This window comes from Chlorocebus sabaeus, chromosome 1 (assembly GCF_047675955.1).
Source record: "Chlorocebus sabaeus isolate Y175 chromosome 1, mChlSab1.0.hap1, whole genome shotgun sequence".
Classification (NCBI taxonomy): Eukaryota; Metazoa; Chordata; class Mammalia; order Primates; family Cercopithecidae; genus Chlorocebus; species Chlorocebus sabaeus.
In genome coordinates, this window is record NC_132904.1 from 86,445,846 (window position 1) to 86,467,361 (window position 21,516).

Genomic DNA, 21,516 nt, shown 5'->3' on the forward strand with positions numbered 1-21,516 from the left:
TCCTGCACCGCCAGCCGCCTCTTCCGCACGGACAGAGTGCTCTCGGGGCACACTGTCTGGCACGTGATGGCCACGGCGTGGCTGTTAGAGGCTAGTGGTCATCCTGACCATGTGGTCCAGGGCGCCCAGGTCCTGCGGACCGCGCACGGAGCGGGGCGTCAGCGCGGACAGCTCGCAATCCTAGAGCTTCTGCAGGCAGTTCTTGGAGTCCTCGGGCCTCCGCGCCCTCTAGAGGAGCGGAGGCAGCTCAAGCTGGTACTTTTCCCTGAAGCGCTACAGGCAGGGGCGCTCCTGGAGCCTCTGCATGAGGCGGCCCTGTAAGTGGCCACTCCTCTGGCGACATCCCACCAAGGGGGCCCCGGGTGGACACCTGCCCCTACTAGCTCAGAGCTGGGATGCGATCGACCAGGCATGGCGGCTTTCAGCCCGAAGGCGTCCCTCCTTGAAGGTCAAGACCCGGGACATAGTTCAACAAGTAGTTGGTGATGATAGCATGCCCTGACTGGGCCACAACAGCCTCTTTAGTAAAACAGCATAGGAACGTGATGAAACAGATGCTCAGCTCCTTTCTTCATTTTCATTTTAATTCCGTGATGCCTCTGTGTCCCTCTGACGACATCTCTCCCGGGATCTGTGACTCTGCTGGTCTTCAATGCCTGCTGAGAAGGGTTCCTCGCCCTCCTCAGGCATGAAAACCTCAAAGCCCTCTGCCCTCAAGGTGGGATCCCTGGGCCAGCGGCATCAAGCTCACCAGGAAACCTGTTCTTCTGCTCAATCTTGGGCCCTACCCCAGGCCTACTCAAAGAAAGACTCCAGGGGCAGGGCCTGGCAGCCTGTGTTTCCACCAGATCTGTGTTAAAGCTCAATTGAACCAGCCCAGGTGATGCTGATGCAGGAAGTGCAAGGCTGAGAGGCAGTGTCTAAGGCAACTGTGCCCATGGGGCCAGGGGCAGCTCCTGCCTGTGCAGCTATGATTAGGGCTGCATTCCCCTCCCTGTCCTGCCAGTTGACCTCAGTGTGAGAGCACTCAGCTAAGGCCACCAGGGTATATCCACAAAGCCGTGGTAGCAGACGTCATTAAGGCCGGACCAGCCATTGTGGTCAGTCTCCTGCGCCTTCTCAATGCTCACCCCACGCCGCACCAGCCTCCACAGCAGCCCCAGGACTCCGGGACGCTCTCCACCCCCTGGATGCCCTGCTCCTCTTCATCCTGGAAAGGGTAGAATTGTCCTACTAGGGGCAGTGGCTCACGCCTGTAATCCCAGAACTTAGGGAGGCTAAAGCTGGTGGATCAGGAGGTCAGGCGATCATCCTGGCTAACACAGTGAAACCCATCTCTACTAAAAATACAGACAATTAGCCAAGCGTGGTGGCAGGCGCCTGTAGTTTCAGCTATTCAGGTGGCTAAGGCAGGAGAATGGCATGAACCCGGGAGGCGGAGCTTGCAGTGAGCAGAGATCACGCCACTGCACTCCAGCCTGGGTGACAGAGCAAGACTCCCTCAAAAAAAAAAAAAAAAAAAAAAAAAATGTCTTCAGAGGCGATGCTGCAGGTGGGTGTGTCGCGCAGACTGGAGAAGTCCTGGAACTCTTTGTAGTAAGCGAGATCCTCCTCGACCTGTGCGCCTAGGGGTGGGGACGGCATGCAGAGCGCCTTGCCACCCTGAGGCCGGGTCCCAGCCAGCAGCACCATGCCGGCTGCGGGAGACGTGGGCGGGGTCCAGGGCACCTTCAGAGAGAGCCAGTCGCGCGCGCCAAGCTCCCTGCTTCTCGCTTCTGCGTCCCCAGAGAAGCCCTGGCTCTGCCTGATATAGCTGGCCTAGACATATGCAGATTTATTAATTGTAGAAGAAAGAATTATACCTTTCAGGTAAAATGGCTACGTAAAATAATTAGTTGCTGTTTTTTTTTTTGTTTTTTTTTTGAGACGGAGTCTCGCTCTGTCTCCCGGGCTGGAGTGCAGTGGCCTGATCTCAGCTCACTGCAAGCTCCGCCTCCCGGGTTTACGCCATTCGCGGTGGCTCAAGCCTGTAATCCCAGCACTTTGGGAGGCCGAGACGGGTGGATCACGAGGTCAGGAGATCGAGACCATCCTGGCTAACACCGTGAAACCCCGTCTGTACTAAAAAAAAAAAAAAAATACAAAAAACTAGCCGGGCGAGGTGGCGGGCGCCTGTAGTTGCTGTTTTTGAGACAAATTCTCACTCTGTCACCCAGGCTGGAGTGCAATAGCACAATCAGAGCTCACTGCAGTGTTATACTCCTGGACTCAAGCAATCCTCCCAACTCAGCCTCCTGAGTAGCTGGGACAACAGGTGCACACCACCATGCAAGGCTAATTTTCTTTTGATTTTTTTGGTAGAGATAAGGTCTTACTGTGTTGCCCAGGCTGATCTCAAACTTCTGGCCTCAAGTGATTTTTCTGCCTTGGCCTCCCAAAGCACTGGGATTATAAGTATGGCCACTGTCACCAGCCTTATATCAAATTTTTTTTTTAATACAGATAGCTTCCCAACTAAAAATATTTTATTAGACTTCTCTTAAGTCAGCAAAGCAGTGTTATTACTGACCCAGTCTTCCCTTATTTTCAGCTTATGTGCAATAACAAAATTACCTTTATTTTCAAATTTGTTTTATTTTATATTTTCAAGGTACACAATATGTTGTTTTGAGATACATATGCATAATGAAATGATTACTATAATGAAGAAAATTAACAAATCTATCATATCACTTAGCTGTACTTCTTTTTTATGATAAGAACATCAAAAATCTAGTCCCTCAGAATATTTCCCCAAAACAAATACAAGATTATCCAATATACCTACAGGTTGTACATCAGATTCATTTATTCTACATGACTGCGCCTTTACAACTTTTGTCCTTCATTTATCTAATTTCTTCCCATCAAAGTAACCACCCTTTTAATGTATTGAACTTTTAAAAATAGATTTCAAATATGAGTGGGGCCATGAAGTATTTTTCTCTGTGTGTTTGTCTTATTTCACTGAAGAAAACTGCCATTTACATGTCTCCTAAATTTAGTACAGAAATAGAGTGCTAGTAAAAATATGTCTGTTTTGTTAGATTATTTTACCAAGTTATCCTCTTTATCAATTTTTTTTTGTACTATAAAGGAGTCAAAATTCTTGTATTAAAAATATCTGTACTCAGGCTATTGGTAAATAACTTTTTTTTTTTTTTTTTTTTTTTGAGACAGTGTCTTGCTCTACGGCCCAGGCTGGAGTGATGTGATCTCTGCTCACTGCAAGCTCTGCCTCCCAGGTTCACACCATTCTCCTGCCTCAGCCTCCTGACTAGCTGGGACTACAGGCGCCCACCACCACGCCCGGCTAATTTTTTTGTATTTTTAGTAGAGATGGGGTTTCACCATGTTGGCCTGGATGGTCTCGATCTCCTGACCTCGTGATCCATCCACCTTGGCTTCCCAAAGTGCTGGGATTACAGGCGTGAGTCACTGTGCCCTGCGGATAAATAACTTCTTTTAGGGATAAAAAACTCAGGAAGTTCAAGATTTCTAGATTAATGATTAAGAATGTTCTTAGTGGTCTCTCTTTGATTTATTTCAATTGTAAGTAATTCTTGGTGACAGTCTAACATAAATTTTGACAGGTGAAGAGAATAAATAACTACAGTATCTCTAGGAGAATCAATAGAATAAGATTATCTCGGTTAAATGACTAAGAAAGTATGCTAAATAGACACAAACACTTTTTCGTCTTCCAAAATCAGAGTCAAATGCTAAATGATCGTAAGGTAGCTAATTCTGTCTTTCTGCAAAAGTGAATCTGAGATAAATTAGAAGAATGTCAGGAATAAATTTTTCCTTGAAAACTAGGAACAACTAATGTAATTAAATTATGAGGCATTGACTATTGCATAGAGTTTTAGCATCAACAGAAAAGCTCACAAAACATAGGTGAAAATCAAAAAGGTATGCTGGGTTGGAACCCTAAGGTGAATAATTTTATCATCTCAGATCACTTGGAAAAAAGCCATGAGTCCAAAAGATGCGGGTGAGAAGCTTTCTCTCTGCTAATCCCTAATGTTCTGCAATAAACATGTGGAGGCAGAAGAGAGAGATTATTACAGAGTCTGTGTGGTATAGAGTGAAGCAATAAGAGAACATTTCTGATAAGTATTTTCAAAATTTGGAGAATCATTCCTGTCTAAATCATTCATTTAAGGGACTAAAAGACAAGTAAGATGTTTCTTGCCACATAACCTTCAGCTAGCCAGGCTCTGAAAAGGACAACACTGGACACTTTGACAGTGGTAAAAACAGGGTTTACTCGCTCTGGACTGCTAAGGACTGATGATAACTTTAAGCAGCACATTATCTCTTTGGTTGAGGTTCTGCTTTGTTTCGTTGAACAAATCTCTTGGGTTATTTTCTGTTGTGCCAGTCATTTAATTTGTTTTCTGAATCAAATGATAAGAATAAATATTGTTTTGAATGTAAACAGCATTACCAGATATGTCTTACAACTTGGTGTGCCATCTGCCTAATTTTGAACCTATAGGATGGGAATCAAAGCATTGTGAAAAACACCAGGTGATTTCCTTATAGCCGAATACTCTTGTCCCTCCTGCTTTTCTTTTGGCTTTACTGCTGCATGGGTCATGGCGATAAATGGGAGTTTTCTGCACACAGAGAAAAAATTCACTTGTTGAAGATGTTAGTCTTCTTCTTGACCAACTCCTATATTGGTACAAACATGTGAGAGCAATGCACCTTCTGAATCAATCCATATTTGTGGTCTTTGTTAAAGCAGGTAAGCTGATGCCTCAGGAGACATAGCTTTCATATTCTATTATAGAATTTTCCATTCTGTATCATCTGCATTCTTATTTAAAGTTTAATGTTGTTCTTTCTACTGCATAAGAATATTTATACCACTTTATGCTTAGTAATTAAACGTATACGTCAGTTAAAATCAGGACAGTCTCCATTATTCTAAGTCCTGCTCCTGTTCTCCATCATCTTACATAGGAACCTTCCTCTTTCAATGGTTTATATTATAAAACCTAATTGAAGTCAACCCTATAAAAATTATGCTACAATTATTTTAAACCCTAACATAACAGTATTATCTTTGATATGAATCTGAAAATCAATTTATTTCTTATCTTTTGATAGATATTCATTAGTATGTTCTATCCTATTTTGTCACTTATATTTTGGAAAAGTTTCTTTTTTTTAGTTTGAACTTGGATACTTTTAATAGGCTCAAAATGAGTGCCATACAGGGTTTTTATTCACAGGCTTGAATGAGAATTGAAGAAATTCTGACAAGTTTAATACCCATCTGTGATTAAGTCTGGCAAAATGCAGGTCATTGAAACAGACATTTTAATTGAGTTTTATAAAACTATACAAATCTTCCAAGTGATCATCAACCAGTTTCTCATTACAGGTACTAAGCAAACGTCACACAATTACACTTTTAAGATTACAGTGTTTAATGTTTATCAAGATACATTTCTACAGCTAGCAGGATAACAGATGAGTTAATGGGCCTCAGACTACATCCAGGGGAATGTTTATTGGGCGATCCCAATTACACCACAAGCCAGACGACCTCCAGCATTTCCTGTCTTTTTACTTTCTTCATTTCCACCTTTGCCCAAGTCATCTGCTTTTTCATGGACCACCAGTGTGCGGCCAATGATGGAATGGTCTCCTGAGAGTGAGATCACAGAATCTTCGAAAGACACATTGGCCACACCATCTTTGCCAGCGGTCACATTGCCCAGGTCTCCAACATGCCTCTCTTCATCCTTTGGCCCACCGTGTTGTCTGGATAGAGGATTAAAGTGAGGACCTGCACTGGTACAGCCTTGTGTATTATCTCCAAACTGATGAACATGGAATCCATGCAGGCCTTCAGTCAATCCTGTTATGCTTCCCCACACCTTCACTGGTCCATTACTTTCCTTCTGCTCGAAATTGATGGTGCCCTGCACTGGGCTGTTGCCCTTCAACACGCACACGGCCTTCATCGCCATGACTTGCTAGGCCACGCCGGGGTCCTGCTTCCGAGTATTGCGAGACTGACCACCAACGCTGCAGGAGACTACGCCGCCAGAAAAGTTTCTTAATGTTAGAATAGTATTACATAACTCCTCTACTTGTCCATTTATTCATTTTATTTATTGTGTAATCTATTCTAAAAATTGCACTGGATAATGGTAATATATTAGCAAAGAAGGAAAATAGTGCCATTACCCCCTTGGAATTTTCAACCTGGTAGTAATAAGAATAAGAGTTTTCTGAATATTATAATCTGATATAATATACTCAGAGAAGATGTACTAGCAGAACAACCCAGCACTGAGAAACTGCTGTATAAGCTGAAATGTGATTAATAACTAGGATATTGAGAAATAGTAAAGTCTGTGAGGTCAAATTAACTTGGTCAGACTTAAAAAGAAAATAAGCACTCTTCTTTATTCTTTGTAAGATAAGATATCCACTACTTCATTTTTCTACCCCAACCTGGTTCAAATATACAAGTAAGACAAATGGTTTACAGTATGTACAAACTGAAAACATAATCACTGAAAAAGAAATCAGATTTAAAAAGAACTTATATTGTATGATTTTATTTACCTGAATGCAAAAACATAAAAAGTAGATTAAGTGTTATGAAGGCATGGGGGAGGGTGAATGGAGAATAAATGTTAATGGGTATTGGGATATTTCGGGAAGTGATAAAAGTGCCCAGGCAGTAGAGAGTTCTGATGGCTGCACAAGTGTAATATACTAAATTCTCTGAATTAAATACATTAGAACATGACTTTCAGGGTAAGTGAATGAATCTCAACAAAACTGTAGAAGAAAAGCCATTATCGATATTCTAGTAAAGATTTCACAATAACTTATTATTTAAAATAACTTAATTAAAAATGTACACGTTCAAGGTGGTTATCCCATGTATAACCATAAAGTAATTACATTCCATGAACTTACAATGAGCTCACAGGCTCTCACACATCGGGTCTCAGCACACTATTTGCATCATATATGGGGAGGTCACAATAAATCATCATGAAACCAACTTTTCATGTACAACCAAAGCAAAAGAAAGGACTCAGAGGGGAAGAGAAGGAGGAAGGAGGAAAACCATAGATAAGAGAACCTTTAGAAACATCAAAAAAACTCACAGATCCATTTTCATAATCCAGAAACACCCCAACCCGACCGAGAGGCCTTTGCACATGCTGTATTAAAGGTGGAGAGTTGGTGGAGAGACTATAGTGATTGCTCCTCTTTGAGGAAATTAACAAAAATGTTTCATCAGAATCAATAACGATATTGGTATTTACTGTCCTGGAATCTCGACAGACTCCCAGAATCCAGGTGGAGGAGTGGGTCACATCCACTTCCCAGTAATGCCTGCCGGAGGTGAACGCTTGCGCTCCCCACACAGCAAAGCTCTCCACTCCCTGGGGATCCATGGGTGCACTGCGATGGTCATCTCCAAATATCACACGTCTCACATCCTCAGAAAGGCTTATATAGCAAGGAGTCATTTCCGTGCTCAGAGCATTATCCACTGACAAGGAAAAAATATTATATTAGTGAGTGCTATGAGGGACAGAGGCTCTGTGGCCCAATTATTCACTTCAGTTGCTCTTCTTCCAAGAAAATACAGAAAAGAGGAAGCCAAGAGAGTTCAGCGCCATGCATCCATGAAGATGAAATGTCATTACAACTCTACAGCACATACAATTATATATTATTCCTTAAATAATAGAGAAAAAATGTGACCATATCACTGGGAGAAGTAATGATTTTAATGTCTACCTCTGCACAGTTTTTTTCAGGACATGTCTAAAATGGTTTTTTTCTTTAATAGAAAATCTTCTTGTATTATTTGTCTTTAAGATCATCAACAGGTAGACATCACTTTGCCATGATGTGAGTATTTATTGGAATGTAAGTTATGCCTGTTATAGTCTCAAACCTCAAAAATTTGGTAGAAATTAACATGCGTAAAGTTTATAAGTTTCTGAAAGGAATACTCTGGCTTTACAATATCTCTTTAGCTCCTGATTCAATCTACTCTGCGTTCCTGCCCTCTGCTACCTAGACCTGCTCTCTTGAGTGGAGTTAACATGCTTAGGCCATGTTCACAGATCTCTCCCCTTTCAGTTGTTACATATCTGATGGTATTAAAATTGTCCTGATTATGGATATTTTAGTCATTTTTTAATCAAAATGCTCTGATTTTGTAAATAATAAAATTACTTGTAGAATGCATGTAAATGCACATAGAATAGAATCAATTAAAAACCATTATGCCAAATCTAACCCTCAAAATTGAATTAAATTGAATAAACACGAAATACTGATGCCACCGTGACAACTAGTGTCCTCATAACTACATGACCGGAATATTCTTTGTCCTCTTATTCTGAAGACAAAATATGTACATTGCTTTACATTTTCACCAAACTCTAACTCAGCAAATTGAGTTTTGCTCTTTGTAGTATTACTATGCAGGTGGAGAAGATGCACATGTTTTGGAAAACTATGTATTACCTACATATCAAAAATTATAAAACTTAAATGGGAAAAGCCTCAACCAAGGTATCCAATAAGGAAATGATTTGAGGCTGGACTGCCAAGCAAACTGGCTCTTACCTCTGAAGTTGTTGAGCATGTCTAGGACTCCAGTTATGCGCCATGAAGTGAGTTCCGGGTTCACTGGCTGGGGCTTTTGCATCTGTGCCAAATCAGCCCTGCAAAAAAATGGTCTCAGTTATATTTCCAGGCACAGAGCTAATTACACAGTCATACAAAGATATCATATTTTCATATAAGATGTTTCCTCAGAATTCTGCCAGTTTTCATTAACTGCATGTGCATTTTATTCCACACTCTAGGGGCCATAAGAATGTTACTTTTTCTGAATTTTATTGCATAAAAACTCAATTTCCCCAGATATGCTGTTTTCAGACATTACACAACTTCTAAACTCATTAAAAGTCATTGCTTGCCTCTGCCCATCACACCCCCTGAGGGTATGCAAAAATCCTGGAAATATTTCAGAGAGCAAAAATCTCAGACAAAAGTCTTTGGGACCTCAGCCTGTAGCTGTCACTAACGCTATTCAGCGTCTAACATAGAATATGCACTGAGACAAAAAGCTTTAATCTTTTGAGCAAAACAAAGGAGTCTAATTCCAGCCTGAGAACACTGTTGCTGAGGGTCCTAAGGCAACCATTTTCCTGAGGTCTTTCCTAGAACTGGATATATTGTGATGGAGCAAGTCCTGGTCATTGATGCTTTTAGGAATAAAACCTTCCTCCTCAGCCCACCAGAGGGAATCTCTCTCCTCCCTTTGTCTTTTTTTTTTTTTTTTTTTTTTTTTAACCTCCCACCCCTCTACAGTAGAAGTCAACACTATGATTCTGCAGAGTAATTTTGTATTAAGATCTGTGGGGTGAGGCTGGACAGGATGGATGGACTGGGAAGAACAAACTTCAGAACGGCAAACTGTTTTTACATATATTTGAATTCATACAAATTTTAAGATGAAAACTTTCCAAACCAAAGAGAAGACGACCTCAGGCCCTCTTTTGAAACAAAAATGGAAATAGCCACTCAGAATGATATTAGTACCTCAAAATGTATACATCCCCTTCATTCACAAGAGGATGAACTTTTCAGAAATAGCATTTTTTTTTTAGTGTAAACTCACCTTGCCGATACATTTCTCACATCCTGCAAAAAAATAAAAGATAATGTTAATTGTGAGAGATTTTTCCTTCTGAATCTTTTCTCATACTCTTGTTTCTTTCTGTTTTACTGTTTTAAAAATGTGAATCTTTTTATTCCCTTCTAAGGAATCATTCTAGGTTACGTTAATAACACAGCCTCAACTAAATAATGAATAGCTTCATCAGTGGGCATTAAGAAGAAAGGAGCTGAGCAAGAGATGGTGGAGTAAAGCAAAGATATCTAGGTTTCCAGTGTCATTAATTTCCTAATCTTATTTCCAAGGAAAGGTCTGACCACTCATGACAACTATTAAAACAAAACAGAACCATATGAGAAACGGAGTACACGGACATTGATGAGCAGCTTTTACAAACCTCGCCCAGACAAGGGGAAAACCCTCAACATCTTCAGCAAATCACTGTTGTATGGGACATCAGAGAGTGAGGAGGAACTAGGGCATATAAATGGAGTATTACTAACCTTCCCCTAGCCTCAAGTTCTAATGATTTTAGATGATCTCACTGTGTGGATATTACTACAAATTATATTGAAGAGAATTTTGTTATATGTGATCTGCTAAAATGGTAAAAATTTACCAAAGATTACCAAAGTATGCAGTAATAAGTGACTGGACAGATGTAATGTAATGGTGGGAGTCAGACAGCATGTGTCACTTAGCTTAGAGCAGTGACATATGCAGGTGACATGTGCATGTCCTGGCAGCAATGTCCAGCAAGGACTTCCTGTCTCTGAAGATGGACCCTCCCTCCTCACCTGGAGCAGGTCCACGTCAGGCATGTGGCACGTCTCCCACAGCTCTCTGTACATGTCTTTCATCCTTTCTAAATGTTGGGTCATTCTCACTTGACTGTCTTGTAGTTGTTGGAAAAGCTCTTTTGCTTCTCTTTCCAGTGCTTGCAGATGCAGTTGCTCCTCCTCATCGAGAAATATATGCATCTTTTGATATTGAATAGTGATTATCACCTTCCTTAATGAGACATAGTCCTGCAGAGATGTTTGGTTAAAATAATTACATGTTCTCACTCTCAATAGAAAAGTTCAAATAATTATATGCTGGGTGTAATCAAACAATTTGTAAACTTTCTGCCTCACTCTTGCAAAGAGTCTTGAATATTTGGTGTTGTTTTCTGTCCATCTGTTTCAATATTCTTATTCTCTCTCCCCTTTTAAATCAAAACTTATATAAAGACTTCTGGTTTCTGTCACTGTGATGCTTCTTTACAGTTCTTACTGAGTCCATTATTTCCTCTATTTATTTCTCTTTTAGGATTTTTCTATATGTGATTCGGCTAAATGTTAAAGAACATTTAGCCATACAACATATTATGCTTTTTTTCTTTTTTACTCTTACTATATTTTAACTCTATATACTCTTCTATTTCTGTCCTCTTCCTCACACCCAATCTTAGTGAAATGTTGTCTCATCTCCAGTGTCTGAAAAGGTTTATACCAACCTTCAAATTTGACTAGAATACGTATCATGCCATTTATCCAGTATACTAGAATTAATTTGGCTAGCTTGTGTGGGCTGCTCTCTTTGCGATTCCTATTATATCAATTGAAATCACTACATTTTCTTGAGATGAAATCACTATCTTTTAACTGGTAGTTGGAATTTAGCTAAAAAGTATAAGCCAACATTGTGTTTATTTGCATAAAAATAAAGGAAATACTTTCATTCTTACCACTAACGAACGAAATTTGCTAGTTTCCTGTTTTAGATTATTTTGTGTCTCTTGATTGGTTTTCCATAAATAGTCCATTTCCTTTATAAGTTTCTCCTGCAAAAGAAGCAAGAAGCTTAGCAATAATGAAGACAGTATACTAGATTTCATTCCCTTATCAATTAAATAAAAATGCTGTAACTGAAAGAAACATAAATTCAAGTTAGAGTGGAGTGGTCAGATTTTACCATGTTAAACAAATTTGGTTCTAATAATTTGGATGTGAAAAGTAATAGAAATATAATAGGGAGTTTTAAGGGACCCTTCAGATAATATCATCAATTTTCTGAGAAACTGGCTTTTATATAACATGACTTTGAAAAGTGTTCTTGGTGCTGGTAACCTGTTCCACAGCTCTATTCTATATGTTCGAATAATGTTCCTAAAGAAACCTCCGTTAGCAAAGTGTCAACACAGCTATGATTAGAGTGCCAAATTGTCACTGATTAGAGTGTCAGCAACATTGAAAGGATACATTTATGTGTTATGATTGACATGGAATAATCACCACCTCCACCATCTGCATTCTCATCACCATCATTGTCATAGGCCCTCATCATTCTTATTGGGGACTACATACATATCAAACTGCCTTAGAGGCATCACATACCCTGCATTCCTCAGCAGCCCATCCTATTGGACTGTGGCTGTGAGCCGTGTGCTCTGGTGACTCAGAGCAGGGCCCACAGAGCAATTGCTTGTCAACCTTACAGAAGAGCTCCTTAGTCTCCTCATGGAGCACACAGATATTGTGTGGGTTGTTGATGTTCTGAGGTCTGGTCTGTCTGGCTAGGGAAGCCAGCTTTTTGAGTGCTGCATTGGTGTTGAAGTCGGACTTCGCTGAGATTTCTCTGCACTCAGGGCAGCGCATTGGTGCTCTGCCTTCTTCCCAGCAGAGGCAGAGGCAGGGCCTGCAAAAGCTGTGCCCACAGTCAATGGTGATCGGGTCTATGAAGTAGTTCATGCAAATGGAGCAAATGAGCTCATTCTGGAAGGCTTGCAGGGTGTCTGAATCCATATCTCTGAAAATGAAGAAAAAAGTGAGAATTTCTTTTTCTTATTTTTATTTGCCCTGATGAAAAGGAAAAAAAGGCCAGTGGACAATTTTCCTTGTCTACTTGAGGTCTGTCCAATATGTCTAATAAGTTAGCTCCAGTACAAACTGAGACATAGTAAATGCAAACATGCTGGATTTATAAAGTTTTCCCTCAATAGCCATTGAAGATTGGATCCAGGACTCCCTGATATACCAAGATCCTAAGATGTTCCAGGCTCTTATTAGTAAATGGTGTGGGATTTGCATGTAACCTAAACCTATCCTCCTGAACACTTTATGTCTAGATTACTTTGAATGTCTAATACAATGTAAATGCTGTATAAATACTTGTAATGCCATACTGTTTAGGAACAGCAAGAGGATTGTTAAAAATATGTACATGTTTGGCAGGACGTGGTTGCCCACGCCTGTAATCCCAGCACTTCGGAAGGCCGAGGTGGGAAGATCATGAGGTCAGGAGACCGAGACCATCCTGGCTAACATGGTGATACCCTGTTTCTACTAAAAATGCAAAATATTAGCTGGGCGTGGCGGCACATGCCTGTAGTCCCAGCTATTCAGGAGGCTGACGCAGGAGAATTGCCTGAACCCAGGAGGTAGAAGTTGTAGTGAGCCGAGATGATGCTACTGCACTCCAGCATAGGTAATAGAGTGAGACTCTGTCTCCCAAAAAAAAAAAAAAAAAGAAAAGAAAAAAAGGGGATATGTTGTTCAGTACAGCTGCTTTTTTCTTCCTGTAAATATTTTTTTCTGAGATTAGTTGAATCCACGGGTATGAAACTTATGGATATGAACAACCACTACGATTCAAATGGGAAAATGAGATGAGAGTCCTCATGGTGTTTTTCTTAAACAAGCCATGTTCTCAATCATTCCCAGTTACTTAGCAAGCTTAAAGCCTGGGTAGACGGTAAAAGCTGAGATGATTTCTCAGTCACTTATATAAGCTGATTCTTATTTCCTAATCTCATTCTTAAGAACGTTCTTAATCTCGTTCCGTCTCTGTCATTCTCTCTCAACGATTCCATAATGATAATATATGAAAGACACTTAGTATCTATGCTATTATTCTGTACTCTCTGCCTCCAAACTCACCGATGAAGTTTGCTCACACAATTACAAATGAAGTAGGTTTTATCTAAGATTCATTAATCAGAGTGGACTATCAACTCCTAAAATTATCAGTCATTAAATTTGTCCTTTTAACTTTAATATCAAAACTCTTCCTTTCAAAACATTAATTGTATATAATATCTATTATTTTTAATTAGAAAATTGTTCCCATAGTCAATTCAGATGATTAGAGAGAACACTGTCACATTCTGAAATAACGAATATTTAAACTATAATAATTTACAAGAATTAATCAACAATTAATTATCTTCTAAAATAACAATAAAAGTGAAGACATGTATTAGGTTTTCCACTTTACACTAGAAACTCCGGAAATGCAGTTAATGGAAGCATGGCCACAAATTCATCTCTCCTCTTAGTGACTTGGGAGTTGCAGCCTCTTGGGAGCCCTTGTCAGAGGGTTACATCTATTTTTTCTTCTTTCTTTCTTTCTTTCTTTTCTTTCTTTATTTATTTCTTTCTCTCTCTCTTTCTTTCTTTCTTTCTTTCTCTCTCCTCCTTTTTTTTTTTTTTTTTTTTGTTGTTGTTGTTGTTGAGGTGCATTCTCACTCTATCACCCGGGCTGGAGTGCAGTGGCGTGATCTCAGCTTACTGCAACCTCCGCCTCCCCGGTTCAAGCAATTCTCCTGCCACAGCCTCCCAAGTAGCTGGTATTACAGGCACCAATCACAATGCTAGGATAATTTTTTTGTGTTTTAAGTATAAATGTGGTTTCACCATGTTTGCCAGGCTGGTTTCTAACTCTAGACCTCAAGCGATCTGCCTGCCTTGGCCTCTCAAAGTGCTAGGCTGCAAACATGAGCCATCGTGCCCCGTCAATTAAAACTATTTTCAACGGCTTTCCAATCTAGTCTGTAAACTGCAAATTTTGAAGAGACGCAAATAAGACCTTTGCAACAAGAATTTTCAAAGTAATTCAACATTTTGAACATTGACTTTGGATTGACTTTGGTGTACATTATAACCATTACTACATGCCCACATTCTACTGAACATTTTAGGTATTTTATGGGTTCTATCATTGCATGAAACTATGGAAATATATCTTTTCACACTTAAAAAAATCTAACAATACAGAAAATAGTCACATAAGAAGAATCAAATGGCAAGGCAACACAAACCAGATGTCACAAATTGAAGATACCTTATATGGATTTTCTGTAAAATCACTAAGACAGTTACCTGTTTGCTTAGAAAAGAACCAAGCATGCTGCCAGGTAAATTTAAAGTATTTTTAAGAGAAAAAGTGAGCATGATGGGTTTACTGCAAATTTTATACTCACAAGGCTACTATGAATGGTCTCAGTCTAGAAGTTCTGTAGATATCCAGATTACAAGTAACTCCTGGTGCTCCAAAGCCCAGCAGCCACAAATCTGGTGGGTCCTCACTGAAGGAGAGAGAAATCTCTGGACAAGCATCCTTTTAAAGGGTATGGGCCCATGAAAGACCACACCCACTTTCTGAGATTGATTAGATTGCATAGAAAGGGGTAAATTTGCTGATTAGGTTTACGAAGTATTGAAAAACACACTTGGGGACTCAAAGCTCAACAGACAAGTTTGGAATGAGATGTAAGAAACTTGACTTAACACAGGTTAATCAAAGAAATATTTTAAGTACAAGAATTATTTTATTAAACATTATCACATGCTAATTTTTTTTTTTTTTTTTTTTTTTTTTTTTTTTTTTTGAGACGGTATCTCACTCTGTCATCCAGGCTGCAGTGCAATGGCTTGGTCTTGGCTCACTGCAACCTCTGCCTCTCGAGTTCAAGCAATTCTCCTGCCTCAGCCTCCCGAGTAGCTGGGATTACAGGCACCCACCACCAAGCCCAGCTAATCTTTGTACTTTTAATAGAGATGGGGATTCACCATGTTTCTCAGACTGGTCTTGAACTCCTGACCTCAGGTGATCTGCCCACCTTGGCCTCCCAAAGTGCTGGGATTACAAGCGTGAGCCACTGCACTGGGCCACATGCTAATTTTAAAATTTTCTCACTCTGTTTTAAATTATAATTGCTCAAGTGCCTAGCAGTTATGTAACTGAATATGTTCAAAGATAAAACATTAACTGAGATTACCAGCACATCTGTACTGTGTAACTCTCTTGTTTAAAAAAGTATAGCAAAGAATACAATTGTTTTTCACATAACTGTATATATGACGGTTGATAGAATTAGTTGTATCAGCTTGTTTTTCTTATATTTACTATTTTGACTATTTCCTAATGATTGTTTTGACTATTTCCTAATGGATTTACTGCAAATTTTATACTCACAAGGCTACTATGAATGGTCTCAGTCTAGAAGCTCTGTAGATATCCAGACTACAAGTAACTCCTGGTGCTCTAAAGCCCAGCAGCCACAAATCCGGTGGGTCCTCCCTGAAGGAGAGAGAAATCTCTGGACAAGTGTCCTTTTAAACTGTATGGGATCACAAAAGACCACACCCACTTCCTGAGATTGATTAGATTGCACAGAAAGGGGTAAATTGACTGATTAGGTTTATTAAGTATTAAAAACCACACTTCGGGGCCCAAAGCTCAACAGACAAATTTGGAATGAGTGGCAAGAAAGTTGACTTAACACAGGTTATTCAAAGAAATATTTTAACTATAGCAATTATTTCATTAAATATTATCACATGCTAATTGGTTTTTGTTTTTGTTTTTGTTTTTTGCTTTTTTTGAAATGGTATCTTGCTCTGTAGCCCCGGCTGGAGTGGAATGGCTCGGTCTCGTCTCACTGCAACCTCTGCTTCTCGAGTTCAAGTGATTCTCTTGCCTCAGACTCCCAAGTAGTTGGGATTACAGGCACCCACCACTATGCCCAGCTAATTTTTGTATTTTTAGTAGAGACGTGGTTTCACCAAGTTGCTCAGGCTGATCTTGAACTCCCGACCTCAGGTGATTTGCCCACCTCTGCCTCCCAAAGTGCTGGGATTACAAGAGTGAGTCACTGTACCAGGCCACATGCTAACTTTAAAATTTTGTTTCTCACTCTGTTTCAAAATTATAATTGCTTAAGTGCCTAGCCGTTATTTATCTGAATATGTTCAAAGATAAAACATTAACTGGGATTACCAGCACATCTGTACTGTGTAACTCTCTTGTTTAAAAAAGTACAGCAAGGAACTCAATTGTGTTTCACATAATTGTATATATAATAGTTGATAGAATTAGTTGTATCAGACTGTTTTTCTTATTTTTACTATTTTATGATTATTTCATAATGACTGTGTTATATGAAAATAAAATCTGTTTTTTATTCATACACCTTTTTCAATAATTTTAAAACTGATACTTTACATATATATGTACATAACTATCTATATCAATGTTATGTATTCATATTTTTAAAATTATATAATAACTATTTACACAATAATAATTATTATTACTTTTTTTTGAGACGCAGTCTCCCTCTGTCACCCAGGCTGGAGTGGAATGGCACGATCTCGGCTCACTGCAACCTCTGTCTCCCAGATTCAAGTGATTCTCCTGCCTCAGACTCCCGAGTAGCTGGGATGACAGGTGTCTGCCACCATGACCTGCTAATTTGGGTATTTTTAGTCAAGATAAGGTTTCACCAAGTTGGCCAGGCTGGTCTCGGACTCCTGACATCAGGTGATCCACCCATCTCAGCCTCCCAAAGTGCTGGTATTACAGGCATGAGCCATGGCACCTGGCTGCTATTTTCACAATAATTATGTGCATAATTACGTTTAACAGTGCATGAAAGTTATTTTTAACACAGTTGCCATACTAACAGATTTTGTTGTCATTTACCATGATTTAATAAATTCATAAATTATCTAATGTTTGGGGATTTAGGTCATTTCTATAAACTGAAAATTACAAACCTTGCTAGAAGTTGAAAAAGTAAAAATCTATATAAAAATCACCATTTATATATTAATAGACACTTAAAAAGTATAAAATTTATAAAATCCAGAATATCCTAGGAAAATATGAAGCGGCTGTCTTTTTCATCAGCCCATGACATTGCAAATTAGTATGTTTTCTGAAGTGTCATTTGATCAGCATTATGCTTCAAAAAAAAATCCAATAAAGTTAAGAAAAGGTAATCATAGATACTTATATGCAGACTTTTTCAGAAATGTCGTTCTTTGAAAACTGCTTCAAACACTTCTTAAAATGTTGCATATTATCTAGCTAAGTGTAGAGAAGAAAGACTTTCTAGCATTCTCACTTCTCAGTAAAAATTCAATTCTATATTTTGTAGACTGCCCTGTATTAGACAGAACTAAACAATAAGCAACTTCTGAGATGCATATAAAAGAATAAAAGATAGTTGCAAATTGTATAGTTAGTAGCTGAAAAAGTTATTATCTATTTTACTACAACTGTGTTCCCATGCAGGATAGGTAAGAGAGAAAAAGCAGTATTTCCTTACCTAACTGAAAAATACCCTGTCATTCAAGTGGAAATATCAGACATTTATTACCAACTCTGTGCTAAAAACTGTTCTGAGTCACATGTTCCAACTTACTTAATTCTTACAACAACTCCATGAGATAAATAATATTTTACACTGATTTAAAGATTAAGAAATGTAAGAACAGGAAACTTTAATAATTTGCCCATAGGCATACTCTAATGAAGTAGGAGAGCTAGGGTTTGAAACCAGGCAGTCTCTGAAAACTGCTTTCCTTTCAGTGACATGACATACGTTGCCAAAGTATGTTCCTAAGCCACCAAATTACATACGATATTTTTGGGGGATGCTTCTTGCATGCTGGCAGAATTGGTTGAAAGTTCACAAATCTTTCATGTAGTCCATTGTTTTGAATAATAATATGCACACGGTCCCACATCTACCATACTGTCCAACTCTCTATCAATGACATGACAAAAAGCCTGTGAGCATGCTCAGCCAAACCCCATAACAAAGGCATTGTGGAAATCCTAGTGTGCAGTGCAACTCTTCTTTTCAAAGCACAGAATGTCTCAGAGGGTCTCATATGCGCGCTATTCTGATCACTCACAAAATGAGTGTCTGCTATGAACTCTCCTTACTGCTAGAGATTGGAGCCAAAATAGTAACAAACCTGGACATTCTGCATATGTATCCCGAAAAGTAAAGTAAATTTTTTTTTAAAAAAAAGTATATATATAAAAAAGGACTAAGTCCTTAAGGAGCTCATGGTCTAGTAGTTGATAGAAAGGAAGGGACAGTCATCCTAAAAGTCTTCCTAAAAGAAACAATACCTAAGCTAAAACCCAAAGGATGAGGGTAGTCTTATCTTTTCTGATAGTAAAGTCTATGTGACAGTAGTTATCATGAGAAAAGATTTCAGGACGTGGCATGGTGGCTCATGCCTGTAATCCCAGCACTTTTGGACGCTTAGGTGGTTTGACCAGTCAAGTTGAGAAGTTCGAGGTCAGCCTAGGCAACATGGTGAAACTCCATCTCCACAAAAAATAGAAAAATTAGACAGGCATGATGGTGCACGCCTGTAATCTCAGCTACTTGGGAATCTCAGGCTGTACAATTTCCTGAGCCCAGGAGGCAGAGTTTGCATTGAGCTGGGATTATGCCACTGACTCTCGCCTGGGGGACAGAGTGAGATCCTGTCTCATACACACAAGAGAATATTAGTTCTGTCCTCTTGCTGGCTTGATGTCCTTCGATTACATCTAGGCCAGAATGCTTGATGAAATGCAAATGTGCCTATATTCCTACCTGCTTAACCTCATTATGGGATTTTGATAAACTATAAGAAAGTAGTTACACTCCTCTCAATGTCTTCCAAAACGTACTTGATGTATTTGGTGCTCAATGTACGAATTCTTCCTCCCACAAATGCCTTGGATTCTAGTAAGGGTGAGTTCTTTGCATTTCTTTAACTTGCCACAATCATCCATACCTCTATTATTTTGTATAACATGATTACTTTGTCAGTGGAAATATAAATATGTGAAATTAGTTTGAATCGCTGTGGCATTGCCCAGTAGAATTGATGATCCACAAATTGTATAACCCAGACATTCCATCTATCAGAAGATACTGTCAGGAAAGAAAAATCTATTGAGTATTTGCATTAAGAGACATGTTCACAAAAATCAAAATACAAAACTCATTCCAAATGTACAACAGCAGAAAATGAATAAATATATTTTATGATGCACTGTTTATCCAACTTTGGGTTATTTTGATTGTTTACATAAATAGATCTGGATCCTTTAAATACTTTTCCTTTGCCACATGTTATGATGTCAATCTTTGTGAGTAGAAAGCTTTGGAGAGAAATTCCAAAAAAAGCACTTCCAATCTGCTTTGGAAATGACACCTCCAGTGTCTGGCCCGGAGGGTATACAGGGATACACCAATGCCCAGATTGTGTAGTTCAGGCTGCTGCTGTAGCACCCACTTCCTGAAGTTCACTGGGGCTCATAAGAACTCAGCAGCCACGAGCTTCTCCTGATACTGCCCTTTTCCATATTTGCAGTGGAGCCCGTCTGGCATGACATTTCTTCATAAACAGCTTCACCAGTGGCCCAGAAGGCAAGTCTCTGGGGAGCTCTGAAGTGTGGATTTAAAGCAAGTTTTTCAAGAGCAATAGCACATCGACTTCTAAACATTCAATGAGGCTGAGGGGTGAGGGGAATCTTCATTGGCTACTCCAGCTTAACCCTGGAAACAATGGCAATTCCTTCTTTTTTTTTTAATTTTTTTTTTTGGCAATTCCTTTTATGTGCTCACCACATATTATTTAGACTTCCCCTTACATTCTACTAGACAATATGTCCTTGCTCAAATGCTGTTATAATTAATTATTCTTTATATTAACTTCCCCATTCACATTATTATATGTTTTCTCTTTCTTGACAGACCATGAATCTTACTTTCATTTGAATAAATGTTATCCATCTATCTGTCTATCTACTTACCTATCTATCTGAACACTTAAACACCAGTGGAAAAAAAAATCAAGTACCATAAAACTATACATGGTATGACTTTATTTTAAAGAGTTCAAAACTACCTAAAGCCAAACCATGAAACATGTAAATAATATAGCCATGTGTGATAAAATTATAAAGAATAACAGAGGAAATAAAGATAAACATAAAATTCAAGAAAGTGAAAAAACACAACTGTCATTAGTGCATGGGGAACCCAAAGATATTGGAAATGTTATTTTCTTAATATGGTTAGTATGTTCACAGATATTCATTTCATTATTATTTTCCTCTATACTTGTGTGTTACATGATAGTCTTTTATATAAATAAAATATTTTCAATTAAAAAATAACTATTTCTTATGCTATAGAGGGATTACGTTTACTAAAAGTGTAATTTAACCAGTGTCCCAACTAGTGTGCTGAGATTGTGATCCTCTCAGCCTTGGGAGACCCCAGGCAGGGCGTGAGACCTCCGACTTGGAGCAGTTGTGCATATTCTGCACTGTGCTCTATGACAAACTGATGTTTTCCCATGTGTGAAGAGACATGAACACATTAGACTTGATTCCCCGATAATACCAGATGAGAGTTTTATGATATTTGTCTATTCCCCTTGGATTTAATACTGAGTTTGATTCTTCCACTTCAGAATAACCTTGTACAATTATAAATTTTAATTTTTTTATTTTTTAATCCATTACAAGAAAACAAAAGAAAACATATATGCAAACATATATATGGACACCCACATATCTGTATATAATATCCAGCTTTATTTCTAATATACTAATTTAAAAATTCATCAGTAGAACCCATCATGATTCTTTCTCAGTGATATACCACACAAATTCAGTGTAGGTTATCTAAAGAATCCTCACAGGCTACTTGTTTCAAAGCCTCT

At 38.9% G+C, this 21,516-nt stretch overlaps 2 protein-coding genes across 2 annotated transcripts; both read right to left on the reverse strand.

Moving 5' to 3' along the window:
* Positions 1-5,356: 5,356 nt before the first annotated feature.
* Positions 5,357-6,103, reverse strand: LOC103248206 (superoxide dismutase [Cu-Zn]). The gene has a single exon (XM_008020481.3). The coding sequence runs from the start codon at positions 6,027-6,029 to the stop codon at positions 5,565-5,567; it is 465 nt and encodes a 154-aa protein (XP_008018672.1). The 5' UTR covers positions 6,030-6,103; the 3' UTR covers positions 5,357-5,564.
* A 595-nt stretch (positions 6,104-6,698) lies between these two features.
* On the reverse strand, positions 6,699-15,085 carry LOC103248207 (tripartite motif-containing protein 64C). The gene is made up of 7 exons (XM_073017831.1): positions 14,970-15,085; positions 12,106-12,517; positions 11,457-11,552; positions 10,525-10,755; positions 9,731-9,753; positions 8,671-8,768; positions 6,699-7,579 (listed from the first exon to the last, which is right to left on the reverse strand). Exons 2-7 carry the CDS (start codon positions 12,511-12,513, stop codon positions 7,086-7,088), a joined length of 1,350 nt encoding a protein of 449 aa, XP_072873932.1. The 5' UTR covers positions 12,514-12,517; positions 14,970-15,085; the 3' UTR covers positions 6,699-7,085.
* Positions 15,086-21,516: the final 6,431 nt, after the last annotated feature.

Coding starts and splice junctions, on each gene's coding strand:
- LOC103248207 (XM_073017831.1), bottom strand. CDS start 12,513: ATGGATTCAGACACCCTGCAAGCCTTCCAGAATGAGCTCATTTGCTCC. Junction 10,756..11,456: donor GCAAATTTCGTTCGTTAGTG/GTAAGAATGAAA, acceptor ACATCTCTGCAG/GACTATGTCTCATTAAGGAA. Junction 7,580..8,670: donor CATGCTCAACAACTTCAGAG/GTAAGAGCCAGT, acceptor TTTCCTTGTCAG/TGGATAATGCTCTGAGCACG.
- LOC103248206 (XM_008020481.3), bottom strand. CDS start 6,029: ATGGCGATGAAGGCCGTGTGCGTGTTGAAGGGCAACAGCCCAGTGCAG.